This window comes from Zerene cesonia, chromosome 28 (genome assembly GCF_012273895.1).
Source record: "Zerene cesonia ecotype Mississippi chromosome 28, Zerene_cesonia_1.1, whole genome shotgun sequence".
NCBI classification, from domain to species: Eukaryota; Metazoa; Arthropoda; class Insecta; order Lepidoptera; family Pieridae; genus Zerene; species Zerene cesonia.
In genome coordinates, this window is record NC_052129.1 from 4569021 (window position 1) to 4586677 (window position 17657).

The following is a 17657-nucleotide window of genomic DNA, read 5'->3' on the forward strand; positions in this document are numbered from 1 at the left end:
CATATTTAAAATCAGCCCAGCAGTTTTTTAGTGAAAACATTACAAACTTACACAAATTTTTTCTATAATGTTAGTTTGGACAATGTCTGTAAGACTTTAATTGTTTAAACTAACAAAAGCATACTCAATAAATCTATGGTAATTTGTAAATTTACTTATAGCGGAACTAAATATCTTAACATAGAAAAACTTGTACGTATAAATTTATAAATACTTTCATTTAAAAGCGGGCCGCAGTTGTACCGCTGCGTCGTGCGTTATGTTAATTTGGTGTACCACCGCGACGCTCAGAGCTTCTCAAACTGTACCTTTCACTCATTTCTATTATCTGTGTTTGTTTATTGCCAACTGCCAATAAAAATATACAGTTGTAATTTGTCCATCACCTGGGTCCACGAACAACTTTGGATAGCTATGAACACATAGATAGAGCTGAAAATACGTGTTGTCTTATATATAAATTAGATAACAATATTTATTAAAATTAAATTTTATATAGTTGATTAGAACATACATACATACCATCGTAAATATATGCAGGTAAATAAAGCGATTTAAAGCCTCTAGAAAAAAAGAAAAACTGTCGAACATATAAATATAATGAATTACCTATATATACTTATTTTATAGGTACTGTAACTCTGTATGTCTATCTCTTCTTCATAACTAAACTACTGCACTGATTTGGGTTGAAATTTGCTACCGGAATAGTTTAATGCCCGAGAAAGGCGAACGGGAACTGCATATGCAGGAAACCTGGAGATAGTGTACTTCCTCTTATACTACGTGGGCTGGCACAAAAATATGTTAAGTAATTACAAAACAAACATAAAAACAACTATGTCAGATTTCCGAAGAATCCGATCAGCTATATTTGTGTTAAAGAGTGACAAACAACCATTCATCGTCAATAACTTTATCTATACTAGTAGTTGGAAAACTAAATTTATACGTACAGAAAGTTTGGGAGCATTTTGCTGACGACAAGTGTAAGTATCCCTCGTTCGTCCTAGATAACACAATATGAAACAATAGTTAATTTAATATGTCCATTAATCATACACTTCAAATTAGTTTTGGTCAGCCTTGAGCTTTGTTTGGATTTCAGTTTTTCACGTGTTTTGTATTAAAGAGATAGAAGCGTATTTTGTTTATGCTAGGTTTTGATGGAGGCTAATAAGTAATTATGTTAGTTACGAGACTAGCGCTTCGGTCCGCGGCTTCGCTCGTGTAGTAAAGGGAAGTATGAGGAATGTAACATTTAATTGTGGAAAAAGTAACCTGTCACTCTAAGACACAAAAAACAGCATATACGTTGCGACGTGAAAGAGAAACAAATAAAAAACACATTTTCACAAGTATTATATTAGTAACGACTAACTAACGACGTACATATTAACAATATTTTTACTTTATTTAAACTTATATATGCGCTACTATTTTTCGGTTATTTTTTAATGAATATAATTTATCACGAACTATAACATACATGTATACATATTTATCAAAAAAATTCGATGTTTTACGTGTCTGCAAGCGCTGTCACAAAAACAGTGACGTTGCCGTAAAAACAAGTGATTATATTTCATTAATAAATAGTTTAATAAGAAAGCATGCTATAGTCATTAAGTCGATCTACATTCATCTATGTATAGCCACACACACATGTCATGCATAAGTGCAACGTAATAATAAAATGAACTGACACTCTGTGTACACTTTTCACATGAGACTGAAAATTTGTAGTGTCATAAATTAATTTTGGAGTACTTTTGCCTTTGGTTTTTGGTTAATAGGATTTGTCCTGAAGTTGTCGCTTATCAAGTTTTCTTATATACTAGTGTAGTTGACTAGTGTCAATCACGTAATCGACGAGGCAATGAAATATCTGGAAGAAATCGCTCTAAGCGATAAGACCGCCCATTGTACTTAGATGTAAGCTTTTACCTATTTGTTTTTCTTTTTCTCGACTGTTAAATAAGTGCAATAAAGAATAAATAAATAAAGAATATTTATTTCTTACAATTATGTAAACCAAACAATATCGAATTTAAGGAGAGCAAAAAGTGCCTATTATGTATATTAATGTCTCAAAGAATGATACGCTGTTAAAAAGATAACTCAGAATTATGCTAGTTGGATAGTGTGTTGAACATATAATGCCACTTTGATTCGATAGAAAAAATCGCAAAGATACCATTTCTGTTGACGATTAAAACCATGACGCATATTTTATGGACAATCATTATGGTTGTTTGTTAAATTATTCTTCAAGTAACATAGTAATTTAATAGCAATCTGTTTTCTACTACAATATTTTTTGTAAATCACGTATTATTATGCGAGTCTTGATATGTTCACATTACATATGTGTGTGTGCGGCCTTGTGTACCGACAGCGCCAACTGAGACCGATGATTTGTTTATTGCATAAATGTGTGCGTATGTTATTTAAGTTCTTATAGTCCCCGAAATATAATACAACAGTATGTACATAGCAATATTTTAGTCATTTTATCTCTCACATAAACTGTATCCTTTGCTGGGACTGAAAGAACATAGGATAAATGTACTAATCAAACATCATTACCATACTTCCTCCAGTCAATATGAAATCGGCCTGGATGGAACCTACGCGTGCATACGTTTATTGGTTTTATTTTAATAACGGTGATGTTATTGATATTAACTTTGGACGCATGTTGTCGGCGAAATGTTTTCAGATTGATCGCTCCAAGTTTATTTTTACGAGACGTAAACTCGAAGAATATTAGTCAAGAGTGAATAAAATTCGGACAAATGCTTATAGATTTGGGAGGGTTTTTGAGGAATATGAAATTGCAAACCATTTAAATTTTATTTTGTTATTTCAAGTTAGTTAAGTACGTGGAGTCTCAAAGGCAGATAGTAGATAGTATTTTAACAGTAGCTAAAATATCCTTAGAATATGTTCCGCCCAGATAGAAAAGTCTAGAAGGTGCAGTTTTCGCTTTTATTGGTTTTCACGGCGAATTTTATTTTATTGCTTTTTATGGCAATTTGGCCCGTATAGCTTCCTAGTCATTTCCTTTATTTCTCATCAATGCTTTCTCTATCCGATACCTTTTAGAGCCTGCAATCCTTTCAACCGGGCGGGGCTAGCGCTTACCATCCGACGAAAACCTCCTATGCCAAGTATGACATGAAAAAATAGTTCTTCGTAGCATATGAATATAAAATAGACTTGATATAGAATTAAATTATCAACTCCAAAGCTTACTGCATCTTGCAAATATCATAAACATTAAATAAAAAAAACACCTGCCAATAGTACCACATTTTTATTGGGATTATTTAAATTTTTATTAGCAAGGAAATATAATATAATATAATATAATATAATATAATATAATATAATATAATATAATATAATATAATATAATATAATATAATATAATATAAGTATCTTACATAATAATTTATATACATTACACGTGTTTTCTATGTTTACACAGAGAGTGTATTCACCCTGATTGCAACTTTGTATGTATTACATAAAAATCTGAACCGCAGTTCAATGATAGAACACACGTAATGCGTAAGCAAGCGTGGCTATATCCGTAATAAATATGCCTCTTAATAACTAATACGATGAAGCTATTAAAACGAGAAGGTTTTAGCAGGTCTTTCGTTTGCTAATATGCATGGAGTTATGTAATCGCTTACCATAGCGTATCACCACCTCATTTGACAGTTAAAATATTTAAAAAAAGGTTTATGAATCTTTAAGAACACTGTTATATGAAATTACTGGATAAAAAGATGCACTTTTTAGGCTGTATAGAGCTTACAATATTAGAAGATGGCCGAGTACGAAATTCTATTAAATGCTTTTTATAATTACTTCAACACAAACTCTGCAATATGTAAAGTTCCCAGGAAAAGAATGCCTGTTATTAGTAAACACTTTTCTTCTTCTTGAGTGACAAGTCTATAATTAGAAAAAGATAGGAATATAATATAAGGATGAATTAAGAACTCCAGTTGTTACTGTTTTATGGCTTTCAATTAAACTCTTTTTGAGACATACAAAAAGCTTCTAGTTAGCAGTTGCTGGTGCATTCACATGTCAGAAAGAAAAGTAATTAAAGAGTCTTAAACGTGGAGCGTTGAGGTTTTTATTAAAGATTATTATGATGAGTCAATGATTACAAATGTTCCATCTTGAATAAATAGAAAATAATAATTATGTACGGTCGTAAATTGAGAATTAGGACTCCATTTGAACACGTTAAAAATCAATTAAAATGCAGACATAAAATAGGCAAACAATCACAAAAACAGTAGTATTTTCGGGACAGTAGTAAATATGACGAGGCGAAAGTGGAAAAAAACTACAAAAACCACTAAAGACACTTCGATGACACGTGTTTTTCATATTTATGTGAGAATTTTAGTGCCACAAGATTTTAGCATAAAAAGTCCGATGAAAAAACCGAGTGGGAACGTCTCCACGTTTGACAGCTTGTAATAAAATTGACATGTATTTGTTAATCGTATCGTTTGAGAGAAGTAACATCACTGCATAGCATAAAACAAAGTCGCTTTCTCTGTCCCTATGTCCCCATGTATGCTTAATCTTTAAAACTACGCAGTGGATTTTGATAGAGTTTTTTTTATAGATGTGAGAGTGATTTAAGAGGAAGGTTTATATATATAACAACATCTATTAAACTACTCCGAATTAACGCATGCGAAGCCGCGGGTAAAAGCTTTATAATTGAAAAAATCTCAGATGCTAGATTTCGTTTTGTTATGAAAGTGCGAGTATCATATATTGTACAAACCGGAGGCCCATATCCTTTTCCTTCCCCTTCTCAGTCCTTTCCTTTATTCATCTCGCCAATCCTTTCTTAATCCCTTCCCAATTTAAAGTGGGCAATCCATTTGTAGAGGCGTAAGATCTGCAATCGGCCTTACGCCTCTCCAAATGTTCACGGGCGGTGGTAGCGCTTATCATCAGCGACCCACCAGCTCCATTGCCGACTGTTACATAAAAAACCTTATGTTAGCATTATTATTTGTTTGAAGTGATAATGAACAAAACAGATCTACAAACCCGCATTGATGGTACCAACGTCAACTATTAAACTTATTTATGATTTACAAAATTAAGCATGTTGTGTAAATTTATGGTTGCTGAAACCTAATTGGAATAATTTAGTAAATTCAGTTCATTCGTTAAAAGCATCTTGTTTTAAAATAGGATCATATTACAACTAAACTGGGATATCTAGCTAAGTCACAACGTAACACAGTCAGTTCATCAGTTTATTCAATTCTTTTCTGACAGACCTATGATTTTTTCATTTAGCTCTAATTGAGAAATAGTAAATGGCGCCAAAAGGAGAATCAACCGAAATTACCGCATGAAGTTGCGGTAATTTCGGTTGATAAGTGCATAGATGCATTCAAAACAAGACTTTAACACGCGGCAATAAGGATTGAGATGTTTACAATTTCATGATTCTTCCTGAAAAATAAGTGTTGTCGTTCTGTCACACATGTGTGTAGTTTTTTCGCTATCCCGTGTGCTCCTGTTATTCCCGTTTCATGTCCCAATCAGTGCGGTCGTGTTCAACCCTTCCCGCGCAAATGATATGTCAAAGTGACAGCGCGCCATTTTTGTGAAATTCGCGAAGAAAAAGTGTTGTTCAAGTAAGTGGATATTAATATTTTTCGTGTTTGTTACCGATGCAATATTTTTATTTTTATTGTTTTATATTCTTTCAATGAATAGTTGTGTATTTTTGCTTTGGATATTTGTCATAAATAATTACTTTGTTGTGCATAATAATTTGGAATATTTTTTCTTCCAATAAGATTTTATTTTTCATTAGAAATGGGCGAATTTAAAAGCTATTTAAAAAAGTAAAATTTATCATATTTTTAATAGATAAATACTTACTACTTAGTATTTATTTTAATCTAAATGCGAAAAACAATGATTTATACAAATATTGAAAATTCTGCATATTACCAGGTCTTGAAAAATGCTCGCCTATTTTATTATAAAGTTATGTGATTACATTCATAATAGTGTTGTTTATGAGGAATGATACAAAGTAAAAATGCCTTGTCTTCTCTCAAAAATAGTACACACTCCGTGTCATTAAACTTATATTTCAAATTTCCGTTACTGACTTATTTTAATTCAGGACGGCACAAAAAACGATAAACTTCCTACCACCAATATAAGGTAGCCATACGGAACACGTGTTGCAAAATGTGTAATAACACTAGTAATTAATTTTATAATTCGCAGATGCGCGAGCCACGCGAGTTCAGACTTGGAGAAAGTTTATTTTTATAATAATAGCAAAACCATATGCGCGAAACCGACTTCAACATATGTCAATAACAGCTACCTCTACCCAGAGATTACTGAACTTTTGTAGGCAAATGAACTTATAATCATGGCCGACTATGATATCATACCTTGCTATGACGACGAACAATTATTTCAAGAAAAAAATTACAATGTTACAGATCTGCACGCTTATTATATGTCACAATTTAATCTAGAATTAGAAAACAGCAAAGCGAAACAAAAAGATGACAGTTTTAAATATGGGATTGAAGAGAGTTTTGATTTTGAAGTACTAGAAAGTTGGACTACCACAGATAATTCATATAGCGATAAGACTAAAGCTGATTTCGAAATGATAGATGAAGTTATCGATGGTAGCATTAACGATCAAAATATCAAAGAAGTTTTGTTGGATTTAGACAGCATTGAATTTGATGATAACAGTTTCAAATCTGATGCTGGTGATGAGAAAACGAAAACAAATGCTACGTTCGATATTAATAACGATTACATAGATGACGAATCGTTAATAGATGAGCTATGTAGAGAAGATAGTGAAACGTGTCGCTTAACTCCAGATGCTTACAACGAAGACTGTTTTAATTTGATGCCAGGTGACAATCAATTGCCATCAATAGAAACAGCGTTCACAAAACGATATTGTAGCTATGCTAATAATGAAGAAACTATGCCAACCCATGAGAATTCTTGCGTGAACACTGACATACAACAGAATCACATTGTCAGCAGTATCGAGCATTATAGTTATCCAAACAATATTCTGCATCATTTAGAAGCAGAACGTAATTATATTTTACCCGACACTCCAACAAGTTGCACGGAATTCAGTTTCGATAAACATGAGAGGAAAGCATCCGTATCTGAATCAATAGAAAGTTCGAGTTATTATGATGAAAACTCCGAAACGTTCGACGAAGACGAACTTTTCATTAATTTAGACGATTTTGGATTAAATTTTGAGAGGGAAAACGAATATACCGCTTCTTACGGTGCGAATAGTGGTGTTACAACTGAGAGGAAAGTGGAAAAAGAAAAGCAAGGTATTATATTTTTTTATATTTAATCTGTTCTATATCTTTATTTCGATGAAATTAAGTTCTTATGTTCTACATATTTATTTATTTCGATGAAATGAAGTTGTAATGAACCGATATCAAAGGTATAAATATATTTATTATTCTGATTCGAATAGCATAACATAACATAGTTCTTCTACTGTTTTATGAATCTTCTACTTCGGAAAACGTTCGGTAAATTAAAAAAAAGTGAAGTAAATATTTACAATAGTCGGTGTGCCTTTGTAATATCTTGTCATGGGTTAAAGGACGCTATAAATCAACTTATTTGTTTATTTTAAGGTGATCGGGTGTGTCTCTGGGAGAACTGTTACGAGAAGCACGCGAACCAAAATATGCTGGTGGAGCATATTGAAAGGGCGCATGTTAATACGTATAAAGGTAGGCTATTATCATATTATAATTTTTATTAGAATGAAGATGAGCAACTTATTTCTTGATTGTGACGACGATTTTTATGTACGGACGATGATTTGTTAATCGTCATCGAATAAAACATAATGTATTACTATCTAATAATTATTTTTTTTAAATAATTAAACCGCTTTAAATATGTAAGACCTAGATCAAATCTAACCGGGACCACATGGCAGGGCTTTCAATTAAAAAAATCATAATTGAAATCGGTTCACCCAGTAAAAAAATACGAGTTAACAAACACGATAAAAATACAGACTTGTTGATAAACTCCTCTTCTTCTAAGTCGGATGTTAACATAATGTATAATAAAAACTGAAAAGTCAACATATTTATGAAATAGTCAATTTTTACGAAATATTTAAACAAGTTCTTACACATATTTATTTTTTATTCCTTAATGTACTTTTTCAGGAGACGAGTTCAGTTGTCTATGGAAGGAGTGCGCCCGCGCAAGGCGTCCCTTTAACGCGAGGTACAAACTACTAATTCACATGCGCGTGCATTCCGGCCACAAGCCCAATAGATGTCATGTGAGTATAATTCATTTCTAGAATATTCTGTACATCTAATATATAAAATTCTCGTGTCACAGTTGTTTGTTGCTATACGCCTTCGAAACGGCTTGACCGATTTTGATGAAATTTTTTTTGCTTATCCGGTATCTATGAGAATCGGCCAACATCTATTTTTCATACCCCTAAATGATAAGAGTAAGGCAGAACAGCGTTTGCCGGGTGCAGCTAGTATAATTATAATTATTGAATATAGGTATTCAGTCAAATTAGAATTCCTAATATTCTTAATGTATATAAATTACGTGTGACGTTGTTTATCCGCGATGGACTCCTAAAGTAATCAACCGATTTTAATGAAATTTGCTCACCCTGTGCATTCTGATACTCAAAATATAGGATTGTTTATATTATTTCAATAACTTAATAATAAATGGACGGAGCCGGGCGTGCATAATTCTTGATTCAACGTTTTTAATGTAACATTTTTATATACAGTTACAAGAAATAGCGATGCAACGAACAATTATTTCTTATACCTTTATATTACATTTAACAGCATCCAGGTTGCGGCAAAGCTTTCTCACGCCTGGAAAACTTGAAAATCCACGTACGTTCCCACACCGGGGAGCGGCCGTACGCCTGCCCCGCGCCGCACTGCCGCAAAGCTTTCTCCAACTCCTCTGACAGGGCGAAGCACCAGAGGACACATTTTAATGCTGTGAGTTTGACAGTTGCTTCTTAACATGATAATAATAAGAACAATTGATGATTTTAGTTTTTAGCCTTGTCTATTAGAAAACATGCTTCCAAATTCAAAATTATTTATAATTTTTTTTTTATTTATTTAATTAGATTTCTTCTAGTTGCGTTTTTTGTCTATTTAACATCAATTAAAAGTGAAGTCCCGTGTCCCCTAGTGGGGTATGGGGCAGATGATGTACATCCGTTTCACTGATCGATTTTCTTTAGGGACAAGTAGGTGATCAGCCTTCTGTGTCCTGCCAGACCCAGACATTTTTTTTTTGTGCGTCCCCACCGGGAATTGAACCCAGGACCCCTCGGTTCTACACTCACGCATTAACCACTGTACCAAGGAGGCGGTCATCAATTAGACATAATATAATTCCAACACACATTCTGTGTAGTCTTTTATGTCTAATTAAAAGTATATATTATAGTAATTTTAAATAAAAAAAATTATAGATGAATGTAAAAAAAGATGTTTTTTAAAATATAACAAATTGACACTACCTTCCATCACTAGAGAATCTCCAAATCTTACTAAATGTAATCTTATTACCAGAGACCCTACGCCTGTGGAGCTGTCGGGTGCGGCAAGCGCTACACCGACCCATCCTCCCTGCGGAAGCACGTAAAGTCGCATCCCCACATCCCCGCGCCCCGCGCGTGCCTCCCCCCCTCGAAGCCCCTCAGACGGCCGGAGGAACAACTGGTGCCTAGTTCACCGGCCAAACCGGCCACGCTAAGGTGCATTCGGGATAAACTGACAGTACCTTTGAAGTTGTAACTCAATTTTCATCGGAAATTTTTATGGAAACCTATGTACATTTCAATATTAGAAAAATCGGATTAGGAATTCAAAAGAACACATTGCAGCGTCAACATATAAAAATTTTAGTAACCTCACAATTGCACTTTCATATTTTTCAGATATTTTTAACTTGAATAGAAGAGAATATACTGTGAATATATAGAAATACTACCTGCGCCCCGCGGTTTCACCCGCGTAAGTCCGTATCCCGTAGGAATATCGGGATAAAAAGTTGCCTTTATGTTGTCCAGCTGTCTACGTACCAAATTTCATTGCAATCGGTTCAGAAGTTTTTGCGTGAAAAAGCAACAAACACACACACATCCTTACAAACTTTCGCATTTATAATATTAGTAGGAAGTATAATTGTATTGGCAACTTATTCATCATGATTCAACGACAACCCAACCGACAACTTGAATATATTTTATAAAAATGATAATTATAACCTGTTAGTTTTTAATAAGGCTGTAAAACTAAAAAAAAACACGTTTTTTAGAAAAAAGAAAATTAATACTTATACGGAAAAATTCGTACTTCAATCTTCTTTGAATAACAATCAAAAATCTTTAAAGCACCCATATTTAGAAAATGTAATGAAGAATCTAACATTATCATTATATGGGCGTAATGAAATATATGAGTATATCTAATGTTAATTTTTGTTGCATTTGATATGTAATTTCTATTATTTTTATTATTATAATATGTCCTAGAGAATAATGTAAATAAATTTGCTCAATTATAAAGACTGTACATAAAACAAAATCGCTCAATTAGTAATAGGTTTTAGGACTAGTAATTAATAATTAAGGAATCTTGTGTTCAAAACACAGCATTTCCATGGTTAAGGATCTAATATAGTAATAATGGTAGAGCTTTATAAATGTCCAGCTTTTAACCGCGTCCAATTCTGATTTACCTAACTGACTGGCCCGTATCCCTTTTCGTTACCCTTCCCAGTCCTTTCCTTAATACCTTCAATAATCCATTCCTTACCCCACACTTATTAAATACGGCAATCCACTAGCATCGTAGTAACATCAGGCGACACACCAATCTTTTGCCGACTGTGACATAAAAAGCTGACAAATACGAGCTTTGTAAACATTTAAATATACAAGTAACCCATCGATTTACGGACTACATATCAGAATTATAGACGCGGCACATAAGTTAGTTATTGTAATAAGATCGTAAAATAGATCTCGACATGTATTTATCTACTTACACCTATATTTGCTCAAAACGTTTGAAATAAGACTGTTAGTATATGCTATCGTAAGATTAACCTTTAGATTAACATCTGAATTGTAAATTGTCGAATAATTGTGATCCGTAACACTTCTTACAATTTAGGGCACTTCCATGGGAACACAGGTATTCAATTGTTTTCAGTTTTAGATTTTAATCTAATGGTTTTTACAATCTTACAGAGACTTATAGAAAAATTGTTATGATCTAAAAATATGTTTATTAGAATTTAAGATTAAGTAAGTTTTTGCTGTTAGCATTTATTTCGATTAGGTTTATATGTTAAATATTACAATTATCTTTATAAATAATTTTCTGAAAACTGATATTTTAGATTATTTTTATAAAAATAGTTTTGAATTGTTTTCTATTTAGGTATATTTTTGTTATTTTTAAGTGAAGTCGATTTAAGAGCGAATGTACAAATGATGCTTTCCAAAGAATCTCTTTTGTTAGATTATTTTTAAGTATTATTTCCAGCATAAGATCTCCAATTTGCTCATTGAAATTTATAATTAAGTATTTAAAGGCAGATACTGTCTTGTCTTAATAAATTGATTTTTATTATTATTGCGTGTTATTTTTTAAATCATTTTATTATATTATACTAGCTGCACCCGGCAAACGCTGTTCTGCCTTACTCTTATCATTTAGGGGTATGAAAAATAGATGTTGGCCGATTCTCATAGATACCGGATAAGCACAAAAAATGTCATCAAAATCGGTCAAGCCGTTTCGGAGGAGTATGGCAACGAAAACTGTGACACGAGAATTTTATATATTAGATATTTCCTTCGCTACTATCCAAAAATAATTCGAAAATTAATATAAAAACTCTTATTTAGGTATATAAAACGATAATAAACATACACTCTTCTTAATTTTGATATTGTTTCACAGACGATAAAACAATAAATTAATAGGAATAAATATATTCGATGATACCAACTTAGCTGTTGCGATATGAAAGTGGGGTGTATTAAAAAAAAACTACCTTTCCGCCTGCAATTTCAACCGCATAGTCGAAGGTAAGGATTCTGGCGTTTCATTCCCTTGGGGTATCCAGGATACCCTATATCAACATAATATCAAAATAACTCTGTACCAAATTTCATCAAAATCGACCCAGTTCTTGATACAAGTGCGCTCAAGTAAACAAACAAACTTTTCAGCTTTATATATCAGTACCTATATACTAATTCTGTATGTAATGATATTGCCTACGTAAGATTTTACTTTCATTGTTCACAAAAAATGTACCGTTTTTAGCTAAAGTTTATATGTAAATAATATGGGCTTAACACAAGAAATCAATATTATATCTGAATCATCAAAATAAAGCGACACGAAATATACAATGTTGTTATCAAAGCTAGACCTCCTCTAGGGTCACTATTACACGTGTAATTACTATGTATATAAGATCGATCTGTTGGTCACAAACACAAGTTCTCCGCCGACCTTTCTAGCAACATCTGAGGACCACCGAACTGTGATCATGAAGATTGTGGTCCTAGCGGCCCTTATTGGTAAGTTTGTGTTTTAATTATTTATTTTAGGCAATATGCAGTATACCTAAAATGTCTTACATTCCTAAGAGCTAAGGCCCTTATAAAATTAATAATCTTTTATCTATATTTATACATTTATTGTGATCCTAGCAGCCCTTATTGGCATGTTTACCAATATGTTATTCAAATTCAATATATTTTTCTTTTTATTTGATTTGGTTTTCTTCGATCTGCACTTTCAAAATTATGGTTCTTTAAATTTTTTTAAATGGGCATGTCGTATCGAATGTTTTCTGTTTAGGCCTGAAATTCTTAAATTTTTCTACGTTAACGTGTCGCATTTGTAAAATATCGCATTTTTATTTAGTAAATATAAATTTTTTTCTGATAAAATTATAACTAAATTAATATGATTTTAGTGTAATTTTCTTTCAAATTTGTGCAATATGAAATATGTGCATTTGCATTTAAGTTTTCTTTCCTCAATTTGATTTAAAATATAACACAATATCCTACAGAACCTAATAAAATACGAAGTACATACTTTATAAACTTAAGAGAATCAGTGATTACATATTAATATGTTCAAATGTTCATCAGATATTTTTTTATTTTTTTTTATATATTTGACAATATTGTAAGAATCTGTCATCTGTTTTATATATGTAGCATTGATAGCTAATTAATATATGTTTTAAAAAATTACTATTATTGAATGAAAAATCTGTCACCCGAGCAAGAATGGTCATATTCACTATTCATACAAAATACTGCATTTTTTTCACTACACTGTTTAAAACAAGTATCATTGTTTAATCGAACAGATAGGTATAATAGTTTCAATTGATAAGTTACTGTTGTTTTTATACTTTAAATTATTTATTACAGTGGCCGTATCATCGGGCCGCCTTGCAACCGAACCCAGCGCAGACCCCACCCAACCCAAGGGACCGTGGCAAGTGGGAAAATTGTACAAGTATGATGTCGAATCCCACACGCTCGCATATATGACCGAAAGTGCTAGCACTGGCGGATCATACCGAGCACGCTTCATCATACGTGTCAAGCCCGCTGGAAAACTGGAAGCGAAACTGGAAAACCCAGAACATGCTCTGGTTCACCAACTGTTGAAACGCCATGAGCCAATGCCAGAGGAGCTCAGCTACCAACCAATCCTCAACTTGGACAAGCCTTTCGAAATCAACGTAGATGGCGGCAGAGTTGTGTCTCTCAGCCTACCCTCAGGCTTGACTCTCGCATATGAAAACTTGCTGAAAGGTCTCATAGGAGCACTTCAAGTTGATCTATCTACCTATCGCAACATTCACTCGTCTTATGACACCTTTGATGATGAGAACAAGCAAGGCCAGTTTAGAAAGATGGAAACGGACGTCACTGGTGATTGCGAAACTTTATACGCAGTGTCCCCAGTCGCTTCTGAATGGAGACGTGAGCTCCCCATGTTTGCAAAAAATGAAAACCCCATTGAAGTAACCAAGAGCAAAAGTTACGGTCACTGCCGTCACAGGGTGGACTATCACTATGGAGTTCCTGAAGGTGCAGAGTGGACTGGTACTGCGCATTCCACCAAAGAAGACCAACTTATCAAACGATCCACTGTTTCCCGTTATCTCATGGGCAAGAATGGTCCCATTTACAAGGCTGAGACAACAAGCACAGTTAATGTCAACCCACACGTGTACGGTAAGCAGCAAGCTGAAGTACACAGCAAGATCAGCGTGCAATTAGTTGGATTCGAAGATGACAATCAACCCGAATGGGAAAAGCCAGAAGGCGGTCGGGAAATTATGAATTTGTTGTATTCTTTAACCCCAAAGCAAGTAGCCATTGACGACACATCATCTTCGTCAGAATCTCAGGAGAGCTCAGAATCGCGCGTTGAGCAGTCTTCAAGAGTGCGTCGTTCCGCAAAACCCAAATCTTCAATCGTCGCTATTAACAAAATAATTATTAAGAAGCGAAGCGAAGAGGATTTGAGCTCCCAAAGTTCAAGTTCCAGCGACTCAGACTCATCTTTTGTTAATGATGATGTTCCGAAAGTTAATGAACCAGCATACTCTGCCCTGTATATGAATCCTCAACCGCGCGGTGATAAAAAGCAAACTCCTATGAATGCACAAAAATTAGTTCAAGAAATGGCGCAACAGCTTCAAAACCCTAATAATATGCCTAAAGGTGATTTCTTAACTAAATTCAATATTTTGGTCCGACTTATCTCTTCAATGAGTTACGGTCAACTCACTCAAATGAGTCGCAGTATTGAAATCGGTCAATCAAGTGCTGATGTGATGAAAGCAGACATGTGGAGAATTTATCGCGACGCAGTTGCGCAATCTGGTACACTGCCCGCCTTCCAGTTGATAAGAACATGGATACAAGAGAAAAAAATTGAAAGGGAAGAAGCAGCAGAGATAGTCGCTCTACTACCAAGGACCCTTCGTTACCCAACCAAGGAAGCAATGATACAATTTTTCGATTTGGCATTAAGCCCTGAAGTCAAAGATCAAATGTACCTTAACACCTCAGCGCTGATTGCCGCGAGCAAATTTATTCATATGGGACAAGTCGATAACAGAACTGCGCATCAATATTACCCTACACATATGTACGGACGTCTGTCAAATCGTCACGACCGTTTTGTCTTAGATACTGTTCTACCCCGTCTTAGCGCTGAGCTAAAAACGGCAATAGAACAAAACGATAGCCACAAGGCACAAGTCTTCATAAAGGCTATTGGAATTATAGGTCACCGTGAAATTTTGAATGTGTTTGCACCTTATTTGGAAGGTAAAGTTCCAGCTTCGACGTTCCTTAGAACACAAATGGTTGATTCTTTGAGATTTTTGGCAAGGGAGAAGGACAGATACGTACGAGCCGCACTCTATAGCATTCTTAGAAATACAGCAGAACCTTATGAAGTTAGGGTGGCCGCCGTTCAAAATATATTCATGACTCATCCCACGAGCGCAATGTTGCAAGCTATGGCTGATATGACTAAGAATGATCCGAGTGTAGAAGTTCGGGCTGCGATCAAATCAGCAATTGAATATGCTGCAGAATTACGTCACCCTCGATACTTTGAGCTGTAAGTAAAATTTGGAAAACGAAATTTATATTAGCATGAAATTTATTTCTAATGAGTTATTTATTTTCAGTGCTAGATCTGCACAGGCTGTGAAAGATATGGTTACAAGGGAAGAATTTGGCGCACAATACTCAACAAAGGCAATGAGGTCATATGACAGAGACGATGATGTCGGCGTTTTGGGCGTTTGGTCTATCATTGGCGGAGACGATAGCTTACTGCCTAAATCTGCAAGATATTCATTCAACAGTAGAATAAGCGGATGGTTCAAGGAATCAACGGTAAAATCATTCTTAATAAAATAAAAAAATAAAGTATCAAAGTTAAATATAAAATATTAGTAACATTTTAATGTATTTTCAGATTTCCACTGCGTGGTCTAGTTGGCAACCATTCATTAACTTCTATCGAGACTTCATTAATAAGGAAACCCGTCAGACAAAGTCTCAGACATCGCATAAATATTCTGCTGATAAAATCTACAACATGTTCAACAATAAATATGATAACGAGAAACGGCAACCTGCAGAAGCTTCGTTGTATTTAGATTTAATGAATCAGCAAAGATTATTTGCGATAAGCGAAGAAGACATAAAACAGTTGCCACAGAAGTGGAAGAATCTCCTTATGGATTTCAGCAATGGTATGGAAGGCCATTACACCAAAGTATTAAACAAAAACCAAGTATCAATAATGTTCCCAGTTGCTTCGGGTATGCCTTTCATCTTCAAATATAAAGAGCCAGCAGTTATTCATGTTCAAACAAAAACAAATGGCCTGGCTAATTTCCTTAGCAATGGAGAATTCAACGGCAAAATGGACCATGAAATTATTTTCACATACGCAGAAAACCATGACGGTAGTGTCGGTTTCTTAGATACAATTTCCAACCAATGGGCCGGTGTCGGTGTTGTAGGAAAGATGCAAGTGAATTTACCTTTCAGAGTGCAATATGAAATGAAATCGGGAGAAGTCAAATTTGTTGTATCACCACTTCAACCTGAACAAGATACAAATGTTCTGCACTACAGTATCTGGCCATACAGCGCAAACCAGAAAAAAGACTCGCTTGTTCCTATTTCTCAAGATCCATCGACAAAACTGATCAACCGAGACAGCAAAGCAATCGCAGTAGATCATAAATTTGGCCAACAGATTGGTGTCCAACTCCAGCTAAATGGCTACTCATATTCAAATGATTATAGAAACGTTATTAACATGTTCCTTGCACGGGATCCCCTATCTCATATCGTAGCACCTTTCAATCAAGCTGATCTTGCCCAAACTCACTTTAACCTACGCTATTTGGGAAAGCAATCTAAATCCAAGAGCATGACAATAACAGCAGCTTATGGTATGTAGAAAATCTATTATTATTACAATAACTATCACCAAATTTCTAATATTTATGACTAACCAAAAATCTTTTATTTTCAGGCACAGTCTATAATCAAAAAGTAGAGGGACAATTACCTGCTACTGCAGCTGATATATCGGATACAACACCAAACAGCGCCGCTAGACGAGACGCAATTCTTAAACAAATCGTCGCTGGCATAAACAAAGCGCGTGCACATGTTTTGGACCTCAGCGCATCTTTTGATGGAGTGCAAAAGTTGGAATACGTAATGACATCCGCCATTAGCAGCAGCGAGGTTGATCCTAAAGTTCAATTCGCCATATTCGCTGGTAGAAACTCTGAACAATTCGGCAACTGGCAAATAAATACTGTAGGAAAATTGAACAGGCCGATTTCATCCACCTTCAATTACGCTGAAGCGCTTAAGAGCGATTTCAAGATGCCTTTTGAAGCCGACATTCGTTATGGACCTAAAGAAAATATTCATATTCAGG

The 17657-nt window shown here is 34.4% G+C and overlaps 2 protein-coding genes across 2 annotated transcripts in view; both read left to right on the forward strand.

Annotated features, from left to right (window-relative positions):
• Positions 1-6454: 6454 nt before the first annotated feature.
• LOC119837698 (zinc finger and SCAN domain-containing protein 2-like) lies at positions 6455-9908 on the forward strand. Its single transcript, XM_038363429.1, has 5 exons — positions 6455-7409; positions 7728-7826; positions 8277-8395; positions 8937-9098; positions 9684-9908. Exons 1-5 carry the CDS (start codon positions 6455-6457, stop codon positions 9906-9908), a joined length of 1560 nt encoding a protein of 519 aa, XP_038219357.1.
• Positions 9909-12643: 2735 nt separating this feature from the next.
• The window catches only part of LOC119837699 (vitellogenin-like), an 8088-nt gene continuing 3074 nt past the window's right edge, over positions 12644-17657 (forward strand). The window contains exons 1-5 of the mRNA XM_038363430.1: positions 12644-12715; positions 13586-15803; positions 15874-16084; positions 16167-17157; positions 17241-17652. Coding sequence (XP_038219358.1) covers positions 12685-12715; positions 13586-15803; positions 15874-16084; positions 16167-17157; positions 17241-17652 — 3863 coding nt within the window. The 5' untranslated portion in view covers positions 12644-12684. The remainder of the gene's footprint in view (positions 12716-13585; positions 15804-15873; positions 16085-16166; positions 17158-17240; positions 17653-17657) is intronic.

Coding starts and splice junctions, on each gene's coding strand:
- LOC119837698 (XM_038363429.1), top strand. CDS start 6,455: ATGGCCGACTATGATATCATACCTTGCTATGACGACGAACAATTATTT. Junction 7,827..8,276: donor GCATGTTAATACGTATAAAG/GTAGGCTATTAT, acceptor GTACTTTTTCAG/GAGACGAGTTCAGTTGTCTA. Junction 9,099..9,683: donor AGAGGACACATTTTAATGCT/GTGAGTTTGACA, acceptor TCTTATTACCAG/AGACCCTACGCCTGTGGAGC.